The sequence below is a fragment of the Chaetodon trifascialis genome, chromosome 11 (assembly GCF_039877785.1).
Source record: "Chaetodon trifascialis isolate fChaTrf1 chromosome 11, fChaTrf1.hap1, whole genome shotgun sequence".
In the NCBI taxonomy this organism is placed as follows: Eukaryota; Metazoa; Chordata; class Actinopteri; order Chaetodontiformes; family Chaetodontidae; genus Chaetodon; species Chaetodon trifascialis.
In genome coordinates this window covers 23116615-23139580 of record NC_092066.1, presented here as the reverse complement: position 1 = coordinate 23139580, position 22966 = coordinate 23116615, and the positions used below count along the sequence as shown (strand labels likewise).

The following is a 22966-nucleotide window of genomic DNA, read 5'->3' as shown; positions in this document are numbered from 1 at the left end:
CAGGGGGGCGTGAAAGCCGCTCAGGACCAGCGCTACTGCGGAACCAGGACCAGAACCAGAGAAAGCGGAGGTTTCTTACCCAACCCACACGGCTATACCCGGTCTGTGAAGCGCGGTCCCCGGTGTTAGCGCTCTCATGTTCAATACTAGAGTCATTACATTAACTGACCCTGCATAGCGGTGTTTTCCGTGTCAGAAGCGCTTCCATGTGCGTCATTCAAACAGCAAGACTCCTCGATAACTTCCAGTCTTATGTCACGTTACGTCAGCCTCAGTCTGTGTTCATAGAAAATGGCAACAAGAAGCAGATATGTGCTGCGCAGAGTGTTCAGCGGACTCAGGGCTCACACTGTCTGCTATCAGAGCTCAGCTTTGACCTCAAGCCAAGGACGCCTGCTGTGGAAACCTCAGCGCAGACACCTGAGCTGCTCGCACACTCTCCACAAGTGTGACCCTGCCGGCACAGGTACCCTGAAAGCCAGCAGCTCCGCGACAGACAGACAGACAGCTGATAGTTTACTGACTGACGTGTTGTCTTTGCACAGGGACTCCTGTTAGGCTCCAGGATGTGCACAAATACAATGAATGTATCTCCTTGAAGTTAGACCCAGAACTCACTGAGGAGACTGATTGTTGTTTCAGGCTTTCTCCAGGAGTGCTCACAGTAAATACACAAAAGGTGCCAGCTTACAGGGAGAAGATGATACTCACTGTACTGTATGCTGGGAAATTCAGTATAAGACTCATGAGCAAATTGAAATTCTAGCATTTTTTATGTCTATATAACAAAGTCACATGACAGAATCAAACTCTACGTGCTTCACAAAACTCCAATGGCTGACTTTTATTTGATCATTTACCGGTTTACAGCTTGCTTTGAGTCATTCATTTGGACAATGGACTTCTGTTGAAGACAACATCACACGATCATGTGATCACGACCGTTTCACTCATCGTCCAGCTGTAATCTGAAATCTGTTTCTTGTCCAGGTCCCAGCAGTCTGTCGTTCAGGAGTCACACCTGTGGAGAACTGAGATCAGATCATGTGGGAGAGAGAGTCACTGTGTGTGGCTGGGTGCAGTACCTCAGGTATTATTCTGCTGCTTCAGTGCGCATAGTGAGGCGGAACTAACAATTACATTTGAGACATCAAATAAGCATCCTAACAGCTATGAGAGGTAACAGACAAGGAGTCCCCGGCCATGCTAGCAGCTCTGTGAGGCTGTACCTCACCACAGTGGTGCTCTGCCATGTGCTTTAATTGTTCAGGATGCTGGCGAGCTAATGAGCATTTAACACAAAGTACGGCTGAGTCATTGGTTTGCATGCGGTATATTTGGACATAAACCAAAGTGCTGGACTGAATTAAATTTTAAGCTGATGATGGCTCTGGAGAAGAAGAGGAGAGGCAACGTCAGCATCACTGAAGTCAGGAGGATTCATCCTCTGGGGACCAAGACTATTTGAACAAAATGTTTCTGCAATCCACCCAATAGTTGTTGAGATGTTTCAGTCTGGATCACAGGGCTGGACAGACACATGGGCATTGCCCACTGTGTGTCAGTAAACTGCAGCATGTTCATTTGTCAGCTCAGTCTGTTGGTGGGGCCTCATATGAAAGATGTGAATTGTGCTGTTGGTCAGTCTGTTTGCTTGGATGGAGCGTTCCCTCACTGCTGTTCAGGACGCAAAGTGTGTGTCACGTTCACATTGTAATTCAGAGTTGGTTGTTTTGCTCTTGTGTGGCCCCATTAAAATACTGTTTCTGCCTCCAACAGGCAAGACCTGTTTGTCATCCTGCGAGATTTCAGCGGCTTGACACAAGTTCTGATTCCTCAGGAAGAAGTAAGGATCCAAACAATTCAAAGACCACACAGTGTCTGTTAGAACTGTCGCAACAAATAATAAAGATATTTATACTGTAAAACCGTTTCCAGCACTGAGGATTTACTGCAGTAAACATCAGGAAAATAAGGAGTACAGTGGAAGGTGGACTCAAAAGCTGTGACTTACTTGAGTTTAACCTGTTTTTGTCTGTGTTGTAAGTCTGCCAGGGATTTGAAAGCAGTGATGTGTGATTTGACAGCCGAGTCTGTCATCAAGGTTACAGGAACAGTCAGACGACGGCCAGCAGGACAAGAGAACAAGGTTTGTGCATGTTTGTGTGTAATATTAGATTGTGACTGGCTGCCAGAAACAGGTCCCCCCCATTCATATGAGGACATTCAGCCCAGGTGGGGGTGGACTGAACATGGAGAGCAAGGCTGGAGAGCAGCTTAGACAAAACAGTGAACAGGACACTTAAAGATCCTCTTCATTGATGAGGGACAATGCTGGACTGACTCAAGCTCAGATGTTTCAAACAGCCCTGATTGGACTGATTTTAGTGATTCCCTTGTGGGCAGAGCCAACCAGGTCCAAGTCTATGACACTTAGTTGATCCCCAGGAAGAAAAGCATGCTGTTCCCATACCGGGAGTCGAACCCGGGCCGCCTGGGTGAAAACCAGGAATCCTAACCGCTAGACCATATGGGAATATGTCAAGGAGGGAAATTCCAGCCACCTCTGCAGTACACATCTCTGATCATATGAAGAAACCAGCCACTGACCAATCATCTGAGATATTACTACAGTTGGTTTATCCCAGAATTCATGCAGCTTTTCTCATTTCCAGACCAGTTCAGGCTGGCTGGAAGAGCAGTCAGGGTTGGGAGTAGCTTCAGTGACGTGTCCTGTGACGGGTCTGATATGATCTGTGGCATATGTTGAAATGGATCGTTGGTTCTGGGACTGGTGCTTGGGTTCTGGGCTCAGTAATGTTTCCCTCAGAGATCTAACCTTTCTCACTATTGGAAGCTGTCCCAAGAACGATTTTATGATTTAAGATTTCATCAGTTTCAAATAGCTTTGCAGGGTGTTTTGAGAGACTTTCTCTGATGTTTTTGAAGGAATCATTTCTTATTTAGTGCTCCATCTTTTCATTCTGCTGTGTTCAACAGGACATGCCAACCGGAGAAATAGAAATCCTGACTGAGAGTGTGGAGGTTTTCAACAGGTGCCAGAAGCTGCCTTTTGAAATCAAAGACTTTGTCAAAGTAAGTTGCTCATGTTACACGCACGTGTGCTATTAGTCTTACAAATGGTCAACAAAAGAATAGAATTGATATTAACCCTGAATGATGTTTTGTTGTGCAGAAATCAGAGTCTTTGCGGATGCAGTATCGCTATCTGGACTTAAGGTCCTCTCAGATGCAGCAGAACCTCAGACTGAGATCTCAGCTGGTGATGAAGATGAGAGAGTACCTCTGTAATGTGCACGGTATGGAGAGCGAGACACACACCGTCACATCCACACTCTTAAGAATATTGCCTCTGTTGATGTGACCTGCTTGTCACTGGACTAGTGGAGTTAGAGGACATGGAGGAAACCCATGCACACGCTTCACAAACACTACAGAAACCAACAGTAGAATCAGGTCCTCACTGCTGAAGCACGGCTAAACTCAACTGTTTGTAACTCATTTTTCTCATTTGTAGGTTTTGTTGATGTGGAAACTCCTACCTTGTTTAAAAGAACACCAGGGGTAAGAAGGCCCTTTATCTTCGAATGATTTCAGCTCCAGTCACAGCCAAAGACTCAAACAATTTCTCTCTCTGTCTCTGCTGAAAAACCCAGAAAAATAACAGAAGAATTACAGGATAAACAAAGATACAATGCATGATTATTTTTTTCCTCATGTGAATTAAAAAAACAAAAATCCATGTGCTTTTGCTGTTTTCGTCTTTAAATCACCATTTGCAGTAGGAGCTAAAACAAGTTAATTTGAGTTTTTATTATTATACAGTATCTATATTAGCTGCCTCTGCTGCATCTCTACAAAAACTCCCAAAAGACACACACATGATATGTAATATCCAGGAAAAATCTGAATATAGCAGGTACAAATTAGTGTTTTCTTTATTCAGATAGACACATACTGTACATATGATGCCCAAAATGAGTTTATTCTTTTGTGTTTCAGGGAGCCAAAGAGTTTGTGGTTCCATCCAGAGAGCCGGGCCGGTTTTACTCTCTACCTCAGAGTCCACAGCAGTTCAAACAGCTTCTCATGGTGGCCGGCATAGACAGGTGGGTCCAGGCTTGAGCATATGAAGACTGAAAGTTCCTCCATTAGTGGTCTGACTCACATTTGCACTGTTATCAAAACCAGTGCCCTGTTCTCTGTGTGTGTGTGTGTGTGTGTGTGTGTGTGTGTGTGTGTGTGTGTGTGTGTGTGTGTGTGTGTGTGTGTGTGTGTGTGTGTGTGTGTGTGATGGTCTGCACATCACTCATCACGCATTCATAGATTTGCATCTTTGTTGTTAATTCAATGTAGTTTGAACCTGCACACAGTATAGAACCACAGGGGATGCATTTAACCTCTTCAAATTTGTAGAATCCATATTTTTCTAATAACAGTGTATGAAATGTAGCTGGCTGTCTGCTGTGGTTCAGTCTCACTGCTCTCACACTGTTGTTTTCAGCTGCAGCAGGTATCTGTACACCACCTGCTCAGCACCAAACAGCAGACAGACACAGTTAGACGCTTGCTGCTGAACACAGCGGACCATCAACCACTGTTGTGTTCACAGTCTGTTTCTGCTGCCCCCAAGTGGACAGAAAAATCATTAAAACGTTTAAAGTCAGCCTTGGAAGCTTGTGCTAGAGAACTCAGTGATTGACTCAGTAATGTCTGTACAGCAGTCTAATGTTTTTTTGCTTCAGCCAATAGCCAAGAAGCATGTAATGACCAACATGCTTTGTCGTCACTGTGCAGGTACTTCCAGATGGCCCGGTGCTACCGAGATGAAGGCTCCAAACCAGACCGGCAGCCTGAGTTCACACAGGTAAGACAGAGCACTCTGCTCTCAAAGACGTTACTCTGTGTAACTGTCAATACTTTCGTGCTTAAAGTGGTCAAGCTGAATTAATTGCTTAATGATGAAATGAGCTTAAATGTTTGTTCCCATACCGGGAGTCGAACCCGGGCCGCCTGGGTGAAAACCAGGAATCCTAACCGCTAGACCATATGGGATGACATGTAGAGCAGAGCTCAGTCTGGAGAGCACTATTCAGATATTCTGCACTCTGGAGTGATTTTATTAGTTTAATTTCTTCTCTGGTGTTTCAAACCTTCTTTGGATACTTCACGCTTCACCTCGTTCATCATGTTTCTATGCATTAGTTAGCGGGTGTGAGGTGTTCCTTGGGTCTAGGTGCTGATTTTGATTTGATTTGTCCTGTTTTTGATCCAGTTTCCCTTTGTTCTCAGCCCTGGTGTTGATGTGGACTTTACACTGTACAGTTTGTCACTTTACAGTCAGTTTATGGTCCTGATCTGTGTTTTCTGATTGTTATCCCCTCATTATCTCTCACAGGTAGACATAGAAATGTCTTTTGTGGACCAGGCAGGTATCATGTCCCTGGTGGAGGGATTGATACAGCACTCCTGGCCTGCAGAGAAAGGTCCCATTAAGGTTCCTTTCCAAACCATGACATATGAAGAGGCCATGAGGGACTACGGTGTAGACAAGCCTGACACCAGGTTCAGTATGAAGGTGGGTGATTGTGGGTTGTTTGAGGAAAGCCTGGAACAACACAATGATTCTACTGAGCTATACAAATACCTACTGCTGTTTATTACTGGTCAGTTAATCACAAAGTTTACTTTTGAGCCACGTGGACAAAGTACACAACTCCATTGCTTGACTCAAAGTATAGATACTTCTGGTCAAATATTCGTGCAATACAGGTGAAAAATGTTCAGTCACATTTTGACTGGAGTACTTGCTTTTAGAAATACTTAAGATTCCAAAATACATTTTCTTTTTAACAATGATAATGAAACAAACTCTATAAATCAGTGTTTCTCAATTCTGGTCCTCGGGCCCCCCTGCCCTGCATGTTTTAGATGTTTCCTGCTCCAACACACCTGATTCAAATGATCAGCTCATTATCAGGCCACTGCAGAGCTTGATGACGAGCTGATCATTTGAATCAGGTGTGTTGGAGCAGGAAACGTCTAAGCCTATGTTTACACATAGCAGGGTTTTTTGGAAAACAGAAATTTTGGCCCCTCTGTTTTCAAAAATAACATCGTGCACACGATTTTTCAAAAATGTTGTCGTTAACATGAACCCGGATAAATACGCCGTCGAGCGCATCATAACTATACCAAACCTATGGCCACGAGTGTAAACATAGGTCGCTCACATGACGTTAATTATTTTCAGTCACATGTTCTGACGTTTTGGAACATAAAACGCTGTTTAACCCAGTTTACACGCCGACAAATAGCCAGCGTTTTCAAAAATCTCCACTTTGACTGGAGTTTTTAAAAATGATCGTTTTCCGTGAAAAAAACTCTGTTTGCGTGTAAACGAGAGGCCAAACCGCATGAAAACACATGCGTTTTCCCTAAGTGTAAACAGGGTCTAAAACATGCAGGGCAGGGGGGCCCGAGGACCGGAATTGAGAAACACTGCAATAAACCAACATCAACATTTTCACATCAGATTAATTCACAAGCCAATTTTGGTGGATGATAGCACAGCATAGCATAGCATAGCATAGCATAGCATAGCATAGCATAGCATAGCATAGCATAGCAGAATCTAATCCTTTATTAAACCCACAGCAGGGATATTTGCAGTGTTACAGCAGCAAAGGGGACAGTAAAATAGTAAAAAGCATCCGTTAAAAAAACAATGCTATACTTAAAGCAGACAGTGATTTAATTGACTTATATATACTGAGGGTATATTTATGGGCTGCACGGTGGCGCAGCAGGTAGTACGCGTGTCTCACAGCAAGAAGGTTCGATCCCCGGGCGGAGCCTTTCTGTGTGAAGTCTGCATGTTCTTCCCGTGCATGCGGCACTCCGGCTTCCTCCCACAGACCAAAAACATGCTCATTAGGTTAATTGGTGACTAAAATTGACCCTAGGTGTGAGTGTGAATGTGAATGGTTGTCTGTGTATATGTTGCCCTGCAATCGACTGGCGACCGGTCCAGGGTGTACCCCGCCTCTCGCCTATTGACAGCTGGGATAGGCTCCAGCCCCCCCGCAACCCCGAAAGTGATAGGCGGTATAGGAAATGGATGGATGGATGGATGGATGGATGGATGGATGGATGGATGGATGGATGGTATATTTATATCACACAAGTTTCATGTGCGCTGATATTCCTCATGAGTGAATTGTCAGTTTGGTGTGTGTGGTCTACTGGGAACGGTGTTGATGTGTAAAGTGTGACAGCAGCAGGAATAAAGGACCTGAGGAAGCTCAGAGAACGGGAACACTGTTTCCAGAGCAAAGACCAATGAGAGGCCGGCGAGTGGCGTCTCTATCCATTCATGTCTCAGGAAAGGAGAACACTTGTCAGTCCTCCGTTGTGCCTGTCCTGAACGTGCCTGTTGAGCCTTGCAGGACGACAGTGAGAGTGGGCTGTGTGAACCCAAACAAACTGTCAGGGTTTGGCTGCTGACTTTGAGCTAAAAAAAAATCTTTGCTGTTAAAGACAGAAAATGCTCTTCCTGGTGTCATCTGTCTGAATCGCTGTCTTTCCTCTTGTCTGTCTGTCCAGCTGGTCGACCTCAGTGACGTTTTCTTATCCACGGATATTGAATTCCTCAGATCAGCTCTCAGCCAACCAGACGGCTGTGTTCAGGCCATTTGTGTACCCAGTGGAGCGGTGAGAACAAAACTGTCTCCTGTTGACTGTACATATAACTTCAGAATAATGAAAATCACTCAGAACCATGTTTGATAAGTAACAGGTTTGCTGATATCTGTGTTTTGCCACCCTTGCCTTTGATTGGCTCTTCGCTGCTGTCTGTCTCAAATCAGATTCTCTGTCTTATGTCTGACTACAGAAGCTATTCACTGGGAAAGATTTAGAAAAACTGAGACAAACAGCTCAGACTCAGTTTGGCCAGGTAGGTTTGTCTTTCCTCTTTCTCTCTATCCTTTCACATTGTGTTTTTTGTGAAGTCAACATTTCATGTTATATCAGTTTAGAAACGCATAGTAGCCAACGTTAAAGCCTCTGAAAACTTGGCTTCAAATCAGAAGTATTCCTCTATAATGTGGAATATTCATGACTAAATAAGCATTTGTCAAAGTAACAAAACATCTTTGAGTATTAGTTATACAGAATTGATCTCTGTTTATCTGCGTCACTGTGATTGTGTGGGTGCGGTTTGATCAGATTTCACTGAGATTATTGTGCCAGGGCTCCAAAATGATCATATTTCAAGTGAAACTGAACAAATGTTAACAGTTCCTTAACAGTACTAAATACAAAGTACAGCTGAAACATGGGGACGTTTTGCAGGTATTAAACCAAAGCACAGATTCAGACTCTAGATGAAAAGTCAGAAATCCCCAAACATTGTTACAATTCATCCTCAGAGGGGAAAGAATATGTGTACCAAATTTCATGGCAGTCCATCCAGTAGTTGCTGAGACATGTTACTCCAAACTACAAATGTAAACCGCATGATGGCACAAGAGGTGACGAGGATTCATCATCTGAGAACTTTGAATGTCTCTTCAACATTTTGCTGCAGTCCATCCAATAGTTGTTAAGATATTTCAGTCTGAACAGACTGACAGACAGCAAGAGTGAATTTTACAGGTGCTGTATTAATGTGTCCACCCACAGTACTTTCCTTCATGTGTGCATGTTTTGTCTGAAGGAGCTCAGCGTGGTGCTGGTCAAAGCAGACAGGACATTGAAGTCCCCCCTGAAGAAGCTGCTGTCTGTCTCAGCCACAGATGAGCTGCTGCAGAGGACTGAAGCCACAGCAGGAGACCTGCTGCTGATGGCAGCCGGTTCCCTCCACACTGTGGTCAGAGGCTCACTCACACTACGTTAGACTGACGATGTATAATGTGAATGTATGTTGATTTCTGTTCTTCCGTCTCTTCATCTTACCCTCTCTCTTACTCCACCCTGCTCTGCTCTCAGCGCCTGTTGCTGGGTAACCTCCGCCTGCAGTGTGCACAGCTCCTGGAGTCTTGTGACATTTCAGTCCGCGACCCTTCAGCCTTCCACTTCCTGTGGGTTGTGGACTTTCCTCTTTTCTTGCCCAAAGAAGAAGAGCCAGAGCAGCTGGAGTCAGCCCATCATCCGTTTACTGCTCCACTGCCAGAGGACACGCAGTTACTCTACACAGAGCCACACAAGGTGGACACACAGACTCCAAATCTGTTTTATTCTCTCCTTTTGTAATTCATTGTTGGATATTTAGACATAATCAGACGTCATACAGGATGCATCAAGCCTTACGGAGAGTGTTCTGTCATTCCCAGGTACGTGGTCAGCACTATGACCTGGTGCTGAATGGCTGTGAGATTGGAGGAGGCTCCATCCGGATCCACAAGGCCTCAGAGCAGCTTCATGTCCTGAAAAATATCCTCAAGGTCAGTCGTTGTGTATTTTGCTAGCGTTCAGCCTACCTTTGGATTTGGACTGATCGGTCACCGGTCATAACTGTTCTTGACGTGTGTGCCGTAGGAGGACCCCACTCTTCTCTCTCACCTGCTGGAGGCTCTGGACTCAGGAGCACCGCCGCATGGAGGCATTGCTCTGGGTACGGTCAGATCAGAGTGTGCTTTAGCAGTCACTGGTCCACTCAGCTGTCAGTCCACATGCAGTTTACTGCTGCTGTTGCAGCTTCAGCTCACGGTGTCCCAGATCAGCGTCTGATGCAGTGTTACTGCAGGAGTAAAATAATAACCTGCAAATGACAGTCACTGAGTTCAACTGACAAATCACACTCTTTGGATTTATTATAAGAAAATTAATTGTGAAATGTTATTTCATTATTCTTGCCATTATGATAACACTGGTTTATTTAATATCATTTTTATTTCATTATAGAAATACCTTTATTCAGAAGTCAGTGAAACTTTTATGTCAAGTTTTTAAAAACTTGACATGAATGACAACGAGGCTGCTCATGCTGTTTACCTCGCAAACTTAGTAGCGAGGTCGGGTGTGAGATTGGATCATTACTCAGCATCAAAGTGAAGCACCAGTGTTAGTTGCTACTCTCGCTAACCTGTGTTAAATGGCTAAACATGGCAGCAGTTGAGCTGGCTGTCTTAACAGGCAGGGGACATGGGGACATCCCATATGGGTGTGCTGTAACTTAGATGTGGAACATTGAAATCTGACATCAGAGTCTAAGTGGCAGTGGTGCATTAGGCAGAGCATACATAGAATAAATGATATGTGTAATATTCAGTACTACTTCTAAAACAACACAAAACGAAAAGGTGAGAACGGTTATATATTTATTAAATGGTCGTAATTACTCCTCCATGGTTTTCTAGGTTTGGACCGGCTGATCTCCATCATGGTCGGGGCTCCCAGCATCCGTGACGTCATTGCCTTCCCTAAATCATTCCGGGGTCACGACCTCATGAGCTGCGCCCCTGACTGGGTATCTGAGGAGGAGCTGAAGCCTTACCACATCTCTGTCAAATGGCCAGCAGAGCAAGATGGAGGAGAAGGGGGGAAGTGAGGCAGTGAAGAACAGAGATAAAGGGACATCATCGGATCTCTGTAAACCACAAAACAGAGGAATGAGCGTGAGGACGAGCAGACAGTCAGCAGGCGGTGCAGAGACTGAAGCCTGTGAAGATGTCTGCCAGCTGGCCAGCAGACATGAGGAGGAGAGAAAATGAGGAGGAGGTGATGTTGTGGCTGCGTCTCAGTACTGTTACTTTGAAATGGAAGAGGAAAAGGAACATGGAAACCGCAACAGCATACAGCATGGAAATCTGAAACACTGGCTGCTTCAACGAAGACGAAAAGCTCACTACCAAGTCTCACTGATAATGAACAACTCTTGAGATTCACACATACTGAACCTCTGTCATCATGGTGGTTTCTCCAAGACCAACCCCTCATATAAAATCCCTCTTTAAAAACAGTAAGTTTATATAAATGATGAACAATTTCCTCAATTCAAAATGAGTGACATCATATCAAGGAGCTGTGCTGACTCTAAAGAGCTGCTCATTTTGTACTGGTTTGTGTCACATAATGGTCTAAATGTCAGCTCAAAGTGTGTTCCACCTTGGTAAGAATAAAACTGCAGAGAAACACTTCAAACCTGTAACTTGCATTAAGGCCATTATTAATGAATATAATATCTGCTGTAATGCTAGTGAACAGCAGATGGATTTTGTGGTTTGTGTTCATCAGAGTGACCATGAGTGAACTATAATATCAATACAGATGGCAACAAAACTTTTCTTTGTTTTGTTGAAGTAATGCAACAATGTGTAAGAGGTTACTCACAGAAAAGAGCATAAAGAGAATTATCAAGTTGATTTGCAGCCCCTCTCAGCTTTACAGAGCTTTATAAGAGTGTCAGCTCATCCTTTAGCTGTATTGTGACCAGAGCTTGAAGACAGTGAATATTAGATTTATTCACCAGGCAGCCGCAAACAAGAGTCCAAGTGAATGCTAATGTTTCTGACTACTGAGTGTGTATATAAGCAGCTATACAATGTTTTATATATTACACAATTCAAAAATAAATGTCTTGTTAAAATATATTTTTTTCGTTATGAATCGCGTGTTTAAAAATTAATGGGGGGGAACAGGCTCCAAGTGATGACGTCACCAGGGTTCACCCGGAAGAGAAGTGGCCCGTGACCTCCGTGTTGTGTACGTAACGTTAGGGAGGTAAAATGACTGAACAGAGATGTGATTGTTCCGTTTTGCCTTCGACACCAGTGAACTCTTGGCTTGCTTCGGCGAGTTAACAGCGAGAAAAAGGAGCCCAGTCGAGTTGTCCGACCAGCGGAATGTCGCTGCAAACAAACGACAGTCGGCTGTTCGGTGTTTTTCGTCAGACAGACGACGCACGATGCTAAACGTCTTGCCAACTAGTCGACATTAGCCGGAGTGTTGGTGCTTTGACAGCTGCAGTTTATCCGCCGTTCAGCTCTTTGCTACATGACAGTCGACGAATTTATCCGAAAACTAAGCGCCAGGTGCGAAGCAGCCAGTTAGCTGCTCTGTCGGGACTTGGGTGGCGGTGACAGCCACGTCAGCTAACGCTAGCTCTCGTCCCTCCAGTCTGTTACACTGCGAGCACTTCACTGCTCTTGCTTTGGATTTTTTTTTTTTTATCCAGCAAAAACTTAGAGGCTGTTTTTCTGCGCCAATGGCCCCGATGGGTATCCGTCTGTCCCCGCTCGGCGTGGCGGTGTTCTGCCTGCTTGGAGTCGGTGTCATCTACCACCTGTATGCAGGGGTCTTATCCAGCCGCTTCGCTGCTTTCAGGTCAGACTCTTCTCTCATTACCATACTTGTTATTCCGTCACATTATCTCACTATACTGTATCTGCAGCTGCAGGGCTTGACACCAGACTGCCATCAGCTGCTTGTCTCAGTGTTTGTGAAGATAAGTTTGATGTCCTGATAGAAAGTTAGATTGTCCAGTCTCTGGTGTGCGTGTTGTAACATTAACAACAAGCTGATATTCCAGCAAGTCACTGGACTCTGTCATTACACTGCAGGTTGAAGGTGTAGTCGAGGTCATATCACTGTATGCATTTGAATGGAGATCTGGCTTTTGATTGTAATCTAATATTCCTCAGCCAGTGTTGTCTGCTGTCATTATGCTGGAGGTTTGTGCCTCACCGTCGCCCAACTTTGTTCTATTATTTATTGAGAGTGGTGAGTCACGCAGCTGCTCACTCAGGCTGGGTATGGAACTTTAAGCACAGGCTGAAATGTGTCTGTTGTACTGAGTCTGTTGTGAAGGCTGTAAAGCACGTAAAACTGGCACTGAATGTCCAAACTTTGCCTATAATATTTAGGTCTTGTACAGCTTTATACATTTTATATTTATTATGAAATATATACAATGCTGGCCCTATAGCATTACCATTCACTGGCTTTCAGGGGTCTGTGCATAAACACTGAATCTTTGTAAGTGTGTGATATAACAGTGGTTTGTTTGTAATATAATTATCATGAGCACACAATTTCAGCTTCATTTCAAAAATACTAAGGGCAGTGTCCAAAACCTGCTTCCTCATTCGCCTCCCCAAAGCTGAAGAGGCTGATGTGGTTTCATCAAGTTTGCTGTTTTGAGGCAAACGTGTTCTTGTTCTGTCCCTTCGTCTCTGCAGACAGAGGAGAAAAGTGGATCTGAGGAACCTGCTGGCTGTCTCAGTGGAGGCTGCAGTACTGGGTGGCAAAGAGGTAAAAACAGTTTTTTTCACAGCTTAATGAACAAGTGTCTCGTAGGCTTTCATAATACAGACACTGAACTAAGAAGCATTATCAAGTAATTCATTAGTAATAGCTTGTAATAGCTTGCTGAGTCACTCTCTCTTTACAGTTGTGTGAAATCTCTCTTTGCAGGTCTTTTTAAAATATTTTTTACCCACTGTCATTAGAGCACACAGGAAGTGGTTGTTCTTCATTGCTTCTTTAATTTCACACACCCTGGCTTGAACTCTAATCTTTTTGAGCGACTCACCTTCAGCAGAGTCACAGGCTTTGTTGTGGAGAAGTAAACTGTATATTTCAAGCTGTTTATTACCTCATGTTTAGAATATACTATTATACTTACATATTATCAAGATTTCAAGACCAGATTCAGAATGAGTTTCCTGTCTCACATGTTTTACCAGTACTTTATTGGATGATTAGGTGATGTTTTTAAAGAAGAATCAGTTCACCCAACACAGAGCCATTGATGACATAAAAGACATTGTGTAACTTGCCCCTCCTAGCCATGCACATAGTTTTGTTTTAATACCCTGAGGATAGTTTAGCAGCCTTTCTTTGAACCTACTTTCTGCTTAAGAAATAGTTGACGCACAACATGTTAACTTACATAAATTTAAATGTGGAACACCTGTAATGAAGGCTGAATTTGGAGAGTTATTAACCACTGTTGTGTTGTGCAGTCAACAAAAAGTGAACTATCCTTAAGCTATGCTATGCTAAAGAAACCACAGGTGTACATGTGGGTGCAGCTTGGGCTCTTAAACCGTATCAGCATGTGGGATGTGAGTTGTTTATTTGCTCCCCAGGTGAAGACGGTGCGTGATGAAAATGGCCTAAACGAGAAGTCAAAGGGCAAGACGAGGGAGGGAGCCAGCGAGCCTCTGACTATGGGAGACCTGCAGTCTCATAGAAAGATGTTTAACCTCCTAAAAAACACCTTTCCTGACGTCACGGTGAGCACAGTGTCTTTTATTCTGCACAGTGCATTATTGTTGCTGTATTCTTGCTTCTTTCAGTCAATAACTGTTAACTGGGGAAACTCAGTGATGAATACCAGTACTTGTTAGGTAGATGAAGGAACTCAGTTATGTCTGGTTTCACTTAACTAAGACAGTTCAATCACAAATTATAATCTCTCATGAACTAGCAACAGAGCAGAAGCCACAGAACAAAAGCTTGTCAGAGGCAGACCTTTCGGAAAGCTGCTCTCATCGTTCCTTCACTTGCGTCAATTATATTTCAGTCAGACTGGAAAGACCGGAAAGCAGATGTATGGGATGCCTTCACATACAGTTCTGAAGCTTGAAATAAGACTAATGCACAGGACTTATAATTGTGTTTGCTTTCAGGTGAACAGCGAGGAACATGACAACGTGGTGGACAAGGTAACCTGGAATCAGGATATTCCAGCTGACATACTGGATAAGATCGAGGGGGGCAGGGAGGTTCCTTCAGAGAGCATCACTGTGTGGATCGATCCTCTAGATGCCACGCAGGAATACACAGGTATGCATATGTCTGAAGTTAAGTCATTTTAGGTGACATATTGGACAATAATATCCACCTCTTGTTCATCTTGAGCTGCTCCTCTTCAAGGAGCTGTGAAAAACTGGGTGTTGATTTGTCTTTACAGATGAAGCTCATGGGACGCACTCACAGTGTAGTGCATACAAAGTGTTATGTTTAAAAAGCTTCAATGGATATATGAGTTTTGGTGGCCGCACTTGTTTGAATAAGGTATGTTTTCATGGTGCTGTGCAGCAACGGCCTCTTAGCATTCATCCCGCTAATCTCATACAGCCCGAAGCTGCCAAATACAGTTCCTGTTTACACTGTCAGCCACTGACAGGACGTCCACATCAAGCCAGGGAAATCTGTTAACATCTCTCTCTTTTGTCTGTCTCCTCCATCTAAACTCTAAACAAAGCTTTTTCTAAACAGTGCTCTGAGTGTATAAATTCTGTGTTTATTAATATGATGTAGAAAAACAGGCTTAATGTTTCAGTGTGGACGGGGTGAACAGAGGTTTTGCAAAACAATGATATGAGCTGCCCAGTGAGGGTTGGGGGCTGTGAGTAGAGTTAAGAAAGACTTTCTGTTGCCTCAAACCTCTTCTGTGATCACTCATTCTAAATGTCAATATAGCTGAATACACAAGAGCAGAACTGTTGTCGGCGTCGCAATCATAAAATAATGATTTTGGCTCCGGGCACAGCAGCATGCTGGTTAACATGCAGTATTTATGAGGCTGGATTAAATCACAATTTCACACTTGTTCCGTTGTCTGGCAACAGAAACAGGAAAAATCTGGAAATGAGTACTAATAAACAGTGAATCCAGCTGAAGTGAAGCACAGTGTAAGTGGTCACAGAGAGCAAGAGGGGACTGAAGGGATGCTGAACTGGCTGTCAGTCAGCAGTCTGGGGTAAAGAGTTTCTAACGTCTCTGATTGTCATTATAGTCTTTCACACAGCTGTTGTATTTCATTTGTATTCATGTAGATTTTGTTAGACAACATCACGTTTATAAAATATGGATTTAGTGTTCCGCGGGGTCGGTCCCAGTTCATACCACTTGTGAGCCATTACGGGCACTTTTGTTATTAGTCATTCAGTTTTTGGTACAACCAAAATAAGTTCAAACATTTGGTATGAAGAACACAGCACATGCATATTAACAAACTTAATAACAGACTGATTACCTTGTTTGTACACCTATTGTGACCTACTGTAGTTTAAAGTAATAACACAAACAGTCTATGCTAGCCTATAAAGTTGTGTAATTATAACTCTTCTTTTCTGCCTGATCATGTCGTGTTCTCATGTGGACCAGTAGCATAAGTTCAGTGGCCTGGTACTGGTCTGTGGTCCAGGGGTTGGGAACCACCGTCTCAGAGAACCTCACTGCTGGTTGTCCAAGGGCGTGGGACAGTTTCCTGGTTCATGTGTACCTATTTAATACCCAGTTGGACCAGGAATTAAATGTGTTCTTTCAAACTCTTGTGTAATATTGACTCACCTCAGTATCCCGTGATCTCTCCACTGGTCTCCTCTATTCATCTTTTATTTCCCCTGCTCCCACACATATCCTGTAACCTCCTCTTTCATCTTCACCCTCTGGCTGTCTCATTGACCTTTTTCCATCTTTCTTCTGCCCTCCTTCGGTACCTGCCAATCTTTCTTTCCCCACAGAGAGTCTGGTGAAATACGTGACCACGATGGTGTGTGTGGCTATAGATGGCAAACCAGTCATCGGGGTCATACACCAGCCGTTCACTGGGTTCACTGGTTAGTGAATGTGCTTCCACAACTTTCCACAAGATACCTCCAGATTTTGAACTTACATGCTTAGACTCTTGAACTCTTTGTGGCTTACAAAATAAAAGCTTTTTGACATATTTTGGCATGAAGGATCACAATCCTGCCACAGGCATTCAGAGGAAGAAACAGTAAAATGTGCTTTCTAGAGATTTAGTAGTTGAGATGTTGGTTGACAGAATAATATGCATTCAAATTCTAACCTCCCTTTGTCCCTCTGTCTCCCATTGGTCTCTCCCTCAGCCTGGGGGTTTGTAGGTCAGGGGTCAAATATGCGTCCTCGGTCGTCCTACAGTGCCAGCCATCCAAAGGTGATTGTATCACGTTCCCACTCTGGAAAAGTGAAAGGTTATGTTCAGGATGCTTTTGGAAATGGCACAACGGTCATCGAAGCCGGTGGAGCAGGTGAGTGGAAAATTGTTTCTTGTCTGTGTTTTACGTATTAAAGTATAGAATGTGCAGATAAAGCAGGACACATTCATAATTGGTACCTCTCATACAGTCTTACAGCGGGCCACTAAGTCTCCTTCTATCAAGACACAATTTCCTCCTCTTTCTTTATTCGGTCTCAAAAGGCAGAGGTTTAGAGGTGCTGAAGTGTGAGATAAGACCTTACATAGATACATCTGTACACTTGAGTCTGAGTTTGAAGTGGGGCGCTCCCACAGCTGTGAGATCTGGTACATCTCTTTTTTTTTTAAGTTGACTTTTTGTATGTTTTGAGAGTGTTTTCACCATTTTAACCATTTGTGATCTATTATTTGTCATCTAAAATGTTCTATCCATCTATCCATCCATCAATGAAAACAAGAACTGCATTCTCTTTGCATCCAGTAATGCCAGTGATGAGGGGGAAATCTGCTGAGCTTGTGTAAAGCTGTAAAAACAAAGTTACTAAGGAAGAACAGCCAGCCCTTTATGACAATACAATAATACAGGCCAAATGTGTATGACCAGATATCAGTGTATCATAGCACTAGTGTGATAAAGAGGAAACAGATCATATTGACCGAGGTCTTGCACTCTCTCTGTCAGGGTACAAAGTCCTGTCACTTCTGGAGATGCCTTCAAGTTCAGCAGGTTCTATTGACCAAGCAGATGTTTACATCCACATCACCTTCATTAAGAAATGGGACATCTGCGCTGGTGCAGCACTGCTGAATGCACTGGGTAATGTAACAACTATTCTATTCCATTGTTCGGTTTCCTTTACAGTTTCAACTTCTATTCAGATTGTACTGTTGATTAAATAATGAACAAGAGCCCTTTTTGGACTAAATTCATAGTCCTTTGAAGCTCCTGAAATGTTGGTTTCATTCATATTTTATGACTAAATAAGCAACAGTCAAACTTAAAGTTAGAAGATTCTTAGGTGTTGTTTATTTAGAGTTAAACATTCCTAATCTGTAACCTGCTTCATCAAGACTGTGTAGGTTTGACTTGATCAGACTTAACTGACAGTGGACATAAGCAATCATCCTCACAACCATTATCAGAGTCTGATTCAAATGTTGGTAGACCCTGATTAGTGCATGGGAGTACATGCCGCCATGTTTTTCCAGCTCCGAGCACAGACAAATGCAGAAATCCCTCAGGAAATAACCAAACTGTTGTGATTTTTTAAAGAAAATGGTGTGTTTGTGGAGGAAACCCTCCTCGTAGTGAGACGCTAATTGAGAAAAATAAGATATCTTGCTCCTCACATCATGCACACATAAACAGATATGCTAAAATGCAGCAGGATATCAATTATACTTCAAAAGAGATTAAATACAAGGCCCTATTTTTACTGTTTGAATGAATGTATTGTTATCATATCTGAAATACATCTTTAATGGGAGCACTGTACCAATGACATGTCCTCACAATGATTGTAGGAGGCCAAATGACAACCCTGAAGGGAGAGGACATCGACTACAGTGGAACGCCAGTCAACAAAGAAGGACTGGTGGCCAGTGTTGGTGTGGACCATAAGGCCATACTGGAGAGACTACCAAACTGGGACCCTGATAAGCACTGAGAGACACAAACACAGAGCCATTGATGTTTGTCCGGGTTGTAGTAAGGGCAACATGTGACAGCCCTTTCCTGTAACTTATAGTCGGTTGCCAATGTAACCAGACCTGCACAATTTCATCATCGTGGTACACCAAACATCTGCCAATCCACTGACAGAGAGAGTTACTGTGGAACCAACATGGTTGCCAATGGAAACTACAACGGCTGATACAGTGGCTCTGAACACACACTGCGGGATATGCATGCATACCTGCAGCCAGGAGAAACAGTACATCATGCTTTCACACACAAACGCATGCTCAGAGTGAAGACTGGGGACAACCCTTCACCTTCAGAGGACAACAAGATAACTGATGTGAAATACTGAACTGAGGAGCACAATGCTGAACATGACAACAAAACCTATGGAGCGACTGGCTTCAGTGTCTTTTCATCATATGAAATCCCATCTTCATCACATGATATTCCAGAGAAAACACAATAGTAATGAACGCGGTGTTCCAGACAGGCACACTACCATCAAAGTCAACATCAGCTTACCTCAGTAAGTGACACAACAACCCATCACTGTTTGGAACTGGAAACAATGAGCCTCACCAGCACCATTACACCACAACAATTCACTTTGCTCGGTCTTAAACTGATCTGCTGCTTCAAAGTCATTATCTGAGCTGTCAGAGATGGAGCATTTGAGCTTTGGACTGACAGAGAATACTCTCACTGTGGGGTGTCAGCTCCAATACAAGCTCACTAACAATAACATTTAAAAAAGAACTCTTCAATTAATGATTTTAGGAGAGTAACCACCACAGATTTCATGTTAGTTGGTATGTGAGTCTTATGTCGACAACTACTAAAGGAGAGCTGCAAAAATTGTCTAAGTCAAAACTTAAGAAAAACAGTACATTTTGTAGACTACATTAGTTCCTAAGTCTTGGCAAAGCCCAGGACGGAACAGTCTTTTACAGAGTTACTAATTTGGTAAACTATGTTGAAACCAGTCACAGTGACGGTAAGACGAAATGATTGAAGGGAAAAGGGAAGTTGAAGGAAAAGTTGCTATTTTTTCTATCATCTTTTGTCTGAAAGAGATTTTGGGCTGGTAAAACATATTCTCAGTTATGGGTGTGAACATGCAGTGATCGATGTTTCTCTTACACTCCTGTTATTAGAGGTTATACACAAAAAAAGCACAATATGATGGCTGCACGGTGTGTTTACCAAGAACAGAAGCAGCAGAGTTGAAGGGTTGCTGCACAGCTGGTCAGGGATGGAGGATGATGGCAGTGTTCAGTGAACCTTAACCCTGGTGAGCTCAGGTCTGAGTTGTCATTTTTGGTCTTTATCCTCCTTAACATCCTGTAAATAAATAAAACAAGCTGGACTGAATTGAAGTCATTAAGCAAATTCAGTCTTTTCTCCACACTTCACCCCCTCTGGTACAAACTGCATTGGTTGGGCTGTTGCATTAAGAGTTCAGAGCAGAGGATCAGCTAAAGGGTCCTGTGGAACCTGACTAAAGACTGGACTGAGCTGTGGTCTCACCTCTGCAGAGAACAGTGTACAAAAACAAGTCCCATCTAATGTGTACAGTCTCATCCATGACTTTCAAAGTGATCAGTCTGCCTAAGGGGCATTACAGAAGAAGAGAATTTCTTTTAGTCATGTTACATCACCGAGAAGTGAAAGTTTAAAAAAAACTAGAGCGTGAGAAATACCATGTTGAGGACTGTGTAACAAATCTGGAATGAAACTCACCGGAGCTGGACAGGTACATTTCCTCCTCCCACATCCAAACCTTTTCTGCTACTGAATATTGTACTGTGTGACATTCAAACTCATTCATGCAAAAATGACACGTCGGTACCAGTCCTATTTTGTCAGAGACTGGACTGCGCACTTTGTTTAAGTACACATGTACTTGCATGGTTTTGTATTTTGATGAACTTTCGGAACTGAAATTTTGAGCGGCTCGGTCGACCTCTTTCCTGCAGACTGGTGAAGGTCTTTCTGTGGTGTCTGCTGTAACTGTGCCAGTCTGTTCAAACTGCTTCATTGACTCTCATTGACTATTCTCCAGCCAATATTTGTATTTTGTGTTCAACAACAAACACTGATCTGAAGTGGGATGTTTCCTCAGCAAACTGTGAGCTCATGTCAGTGTCTTGAAGCAGATACTCTTACAAGTGACCTGTTTTATGTTCAGTTTGTCTCAGTAGCCTTTGTATAATTGATAACATTGTGTAGATGTGTGCAGAGGTGTTGAGTTAAATGTTTGTACCTGTTCTGCCACAGACTGCTGTTAGCAGGTTAAAGGCCTGATCTGGATGGTGAGGTGATGACGTTAAAAAGGGGACAGCTCGACTCAAAGAAGCAACAGAAAGCAACTGTCCGTCTCAGAGCCAGAGCTGTCACATTATATGAGTTGGGTGCCTTTGATCAAGACAACAATTTAAGGATGACGGTGTTTGCCACAGCACTCGTCATGATCTCTGTACTTCTTTCTATGGTAATGGTTAATATGCAAGGGTGGTGCTGCAATTGCGATTCAAATGTCATGAAGGTGATATGGATACTATGTGGGTACTATTGTTGTGTTTAAGATTGAAGGGGAACTTATTTTGTACATTAAAGTCTGCTTACATGTGTTGGAGAGTACGACAGCATATTTTTCAAAGGTTGCACAAAGCCTTTAGTGGCTCCCGAGGGAGCTGTGTATAATCTGATTAAAAAAATGACTCAAGTGATGTCACTTGAGTCAGCGTTGGTTGTGTCTGAAGACTTCAAGTTTGAAAATGAAGTAAAATTGAGTGTGTGGAGTTAGAAGTGATCTCTGCATCTGACTACTCATCTCTGTTGTAGGCCAGGAAGAAGAGTTCATGGAATAAAAAAGACAATATTTCTGGTTCTGCTGCATTAATTCTGATTGTTTTTTTGTTTTTTTTACTGTCCATTGTGAGTCCAGCAATGTTAGTTACAGAGTGCAATGTCAGGTCAGTGGAGAACTCTCTTAATGCATAAGTCTGAATCAAACATAGCAGGCATAATTAGATTATGGTCAGGTTGTAAGAGGGTGCACAATGTGTTCTGCTATACACACCTGAAGACTATTGTTAAGAATGTGTAACAATAGCCAGTTCTTTTAAACCTCAAGCATTTAGCTAAACTAAATTGAATTGTTGCGACTTAGCAGAATTTTGCCAAATGTAATTCTAGTTTCATTCAGGTTTTTTTATTTTGCTGTATTTTCTGCATGCTTTCCATACTTAGGACTTACCAAAAAATTCCCTTTGTCCCTATGTCTCAAACAAGCATAGGCTTCACTGATTTTCAGTTCAGGCCGGGATAAAGAGTGACAAAAGAAAATGAATCAACTGAGGTGGAAACAAGTTCAGTGAAAGGTTAAAGCTTTTTATATTGTCAGCTGTCCCTGTGGTCTCTCCATGTGTGTGAAGTTATGACACTAACGGCTACAATGACATGAAGATTAAACCCAGTTGTGTGGTTTAACGGACGCCTCTATCTGCCTCTAACCACTGATACATGGCAGCAGCATGCAAAGGAAGTAAGGACAGGCAATATTCCCTTCAGTTTGCAGGTGAAATAGCAATAGACCCTAACCCAAACATGTTCACTTGGCCAAACTCCCTGTGTTCTTAGAGATACTCATGTTAAAGGGAGAGGGGGTAGATAATGACCAGAGAACTACGGTTATACTACAAGGTTACCCTGCCATGTACCATGCTGTTACTTGGCTGTTTCGTGTGTGAACTGGCTATCTGTCAGTTGGTTTGATAACCAGGTTGTTGCAGCCACTCTTGAGTCTGTCTCATCCTGCTTTTGCTGTGAATTTCCAATAAAACATCATTGTGCATGATGGTATGGGCTATGTCTCCTTTGGTCTTATTTGTTGCAGCCAGTTGAAGCGACTTCACGTTACATTTTAAGTCCAAGGGGTGGAGCATGAATAGTACCTAAATACAGTTTTACTTACATAGAACCTCATGAATGCAATGCAAGCAAATCTAATCTCACTAAGGTTTAGGTCTGAAAAACTTTTTTCCCATAATTTAAAAAGTAATTTCCAAATGAATTCAATTTCCAAACATTATATACAGAAAGCAGTTTGACATTTTTCAGACATTCGTTGGAGCACTGGCGTTGCATTCCTCTGCGTTAGAACTTTTCTACTGGTTTCACAGTCATCTCTGCTGCTGCAAACAGAAATTTGATCCATTAGAAGCAAAAAACAAATAGCAAAATAATAGCATCATTTATGGCACTTCCCACAGCTCTAGCTGTACGATGTAATGTACATATTA

General features: G+C 42.9%; 2 protein-coding genes and 2 non-coding genes across 4 annotated transcripts; 2 read left to right on the top strand and 2 right to left on the bottom strand.

Moving 5' to 3' along the window:
- The first annotated feature begins 1 nt into the window (after nt 1).
- dars2 (aspartyl-tRNA synthetase 2, mitochondrial) lies at nt 2-11607 on the top strand. The gene is made up of 17 exons (XM_070975091.1): nt 2-466; nt 991-1090; nt 1780-1846; nt 2048-2149; nt 3001-3096; nt 3197-3320; nt 3539-3585; nt 4024-4130; nt 4819-4888; nt 5420-5599; nt 7627-7734; nt 7916-7978; nt 8741-8893; nt 9013-9231; nt 9357-9467; nt 9562-9637; nt 10383-11607. The coding sequence occupies exons 1-17, from the start codon at nt 292-294 to the stop codon at nt 10571-10573; spliced, it is 1989 nt and encodes a 662-aa protein (XP_070831192.1). The 5' UTR covers nt 2-291; the 3' UTR covers nt 10574-11607.
- trnae-uuc (transfer RNA glutamic acid (anticodon UUC)) lies at nt 2465-2536 on the bottom strand. The gene has a single exon. It is a non-coding gene; the product is annotated as a tRNA-Glu (tRNA).
- trnae-uuc (transfer RNA glutamic acid (anticodon UUC)) lies at nt 5005-5076 on the bottom strand. Its single transcript has one exon. It is a non-coding gene; the product is annotated as a tRNA-Glu (tRNA).
- Nucleotides 11608-11702: 95 nt separating the features above from the next.
- On the top strand, nt 11703-22526 carry bpnt2 (3'(2'), 5'-bisphosphate nucleotidase 2). Its single transcript, XM_070973382.1, has 8 exons — nt 11703-12348; nt 13203-13275; nt 14115-14261; nt 14658-14814; nt 16500-16595; nt 16869-17030; nt 17661-17795; nt 18503-22526. Exons 1-8 carry the CDS (start codon nt 12230-12232, stop codon nt 18643-18645), a joined length of 1032 nt encoding a protein of 343 aa, XP_070829483.1. The 5' UTR covers nt 11703-12229; the 3' UTR covers nt 18646-22526.
- Nucleotides 22527-22966: the final 440 nt, after the last annotated feature.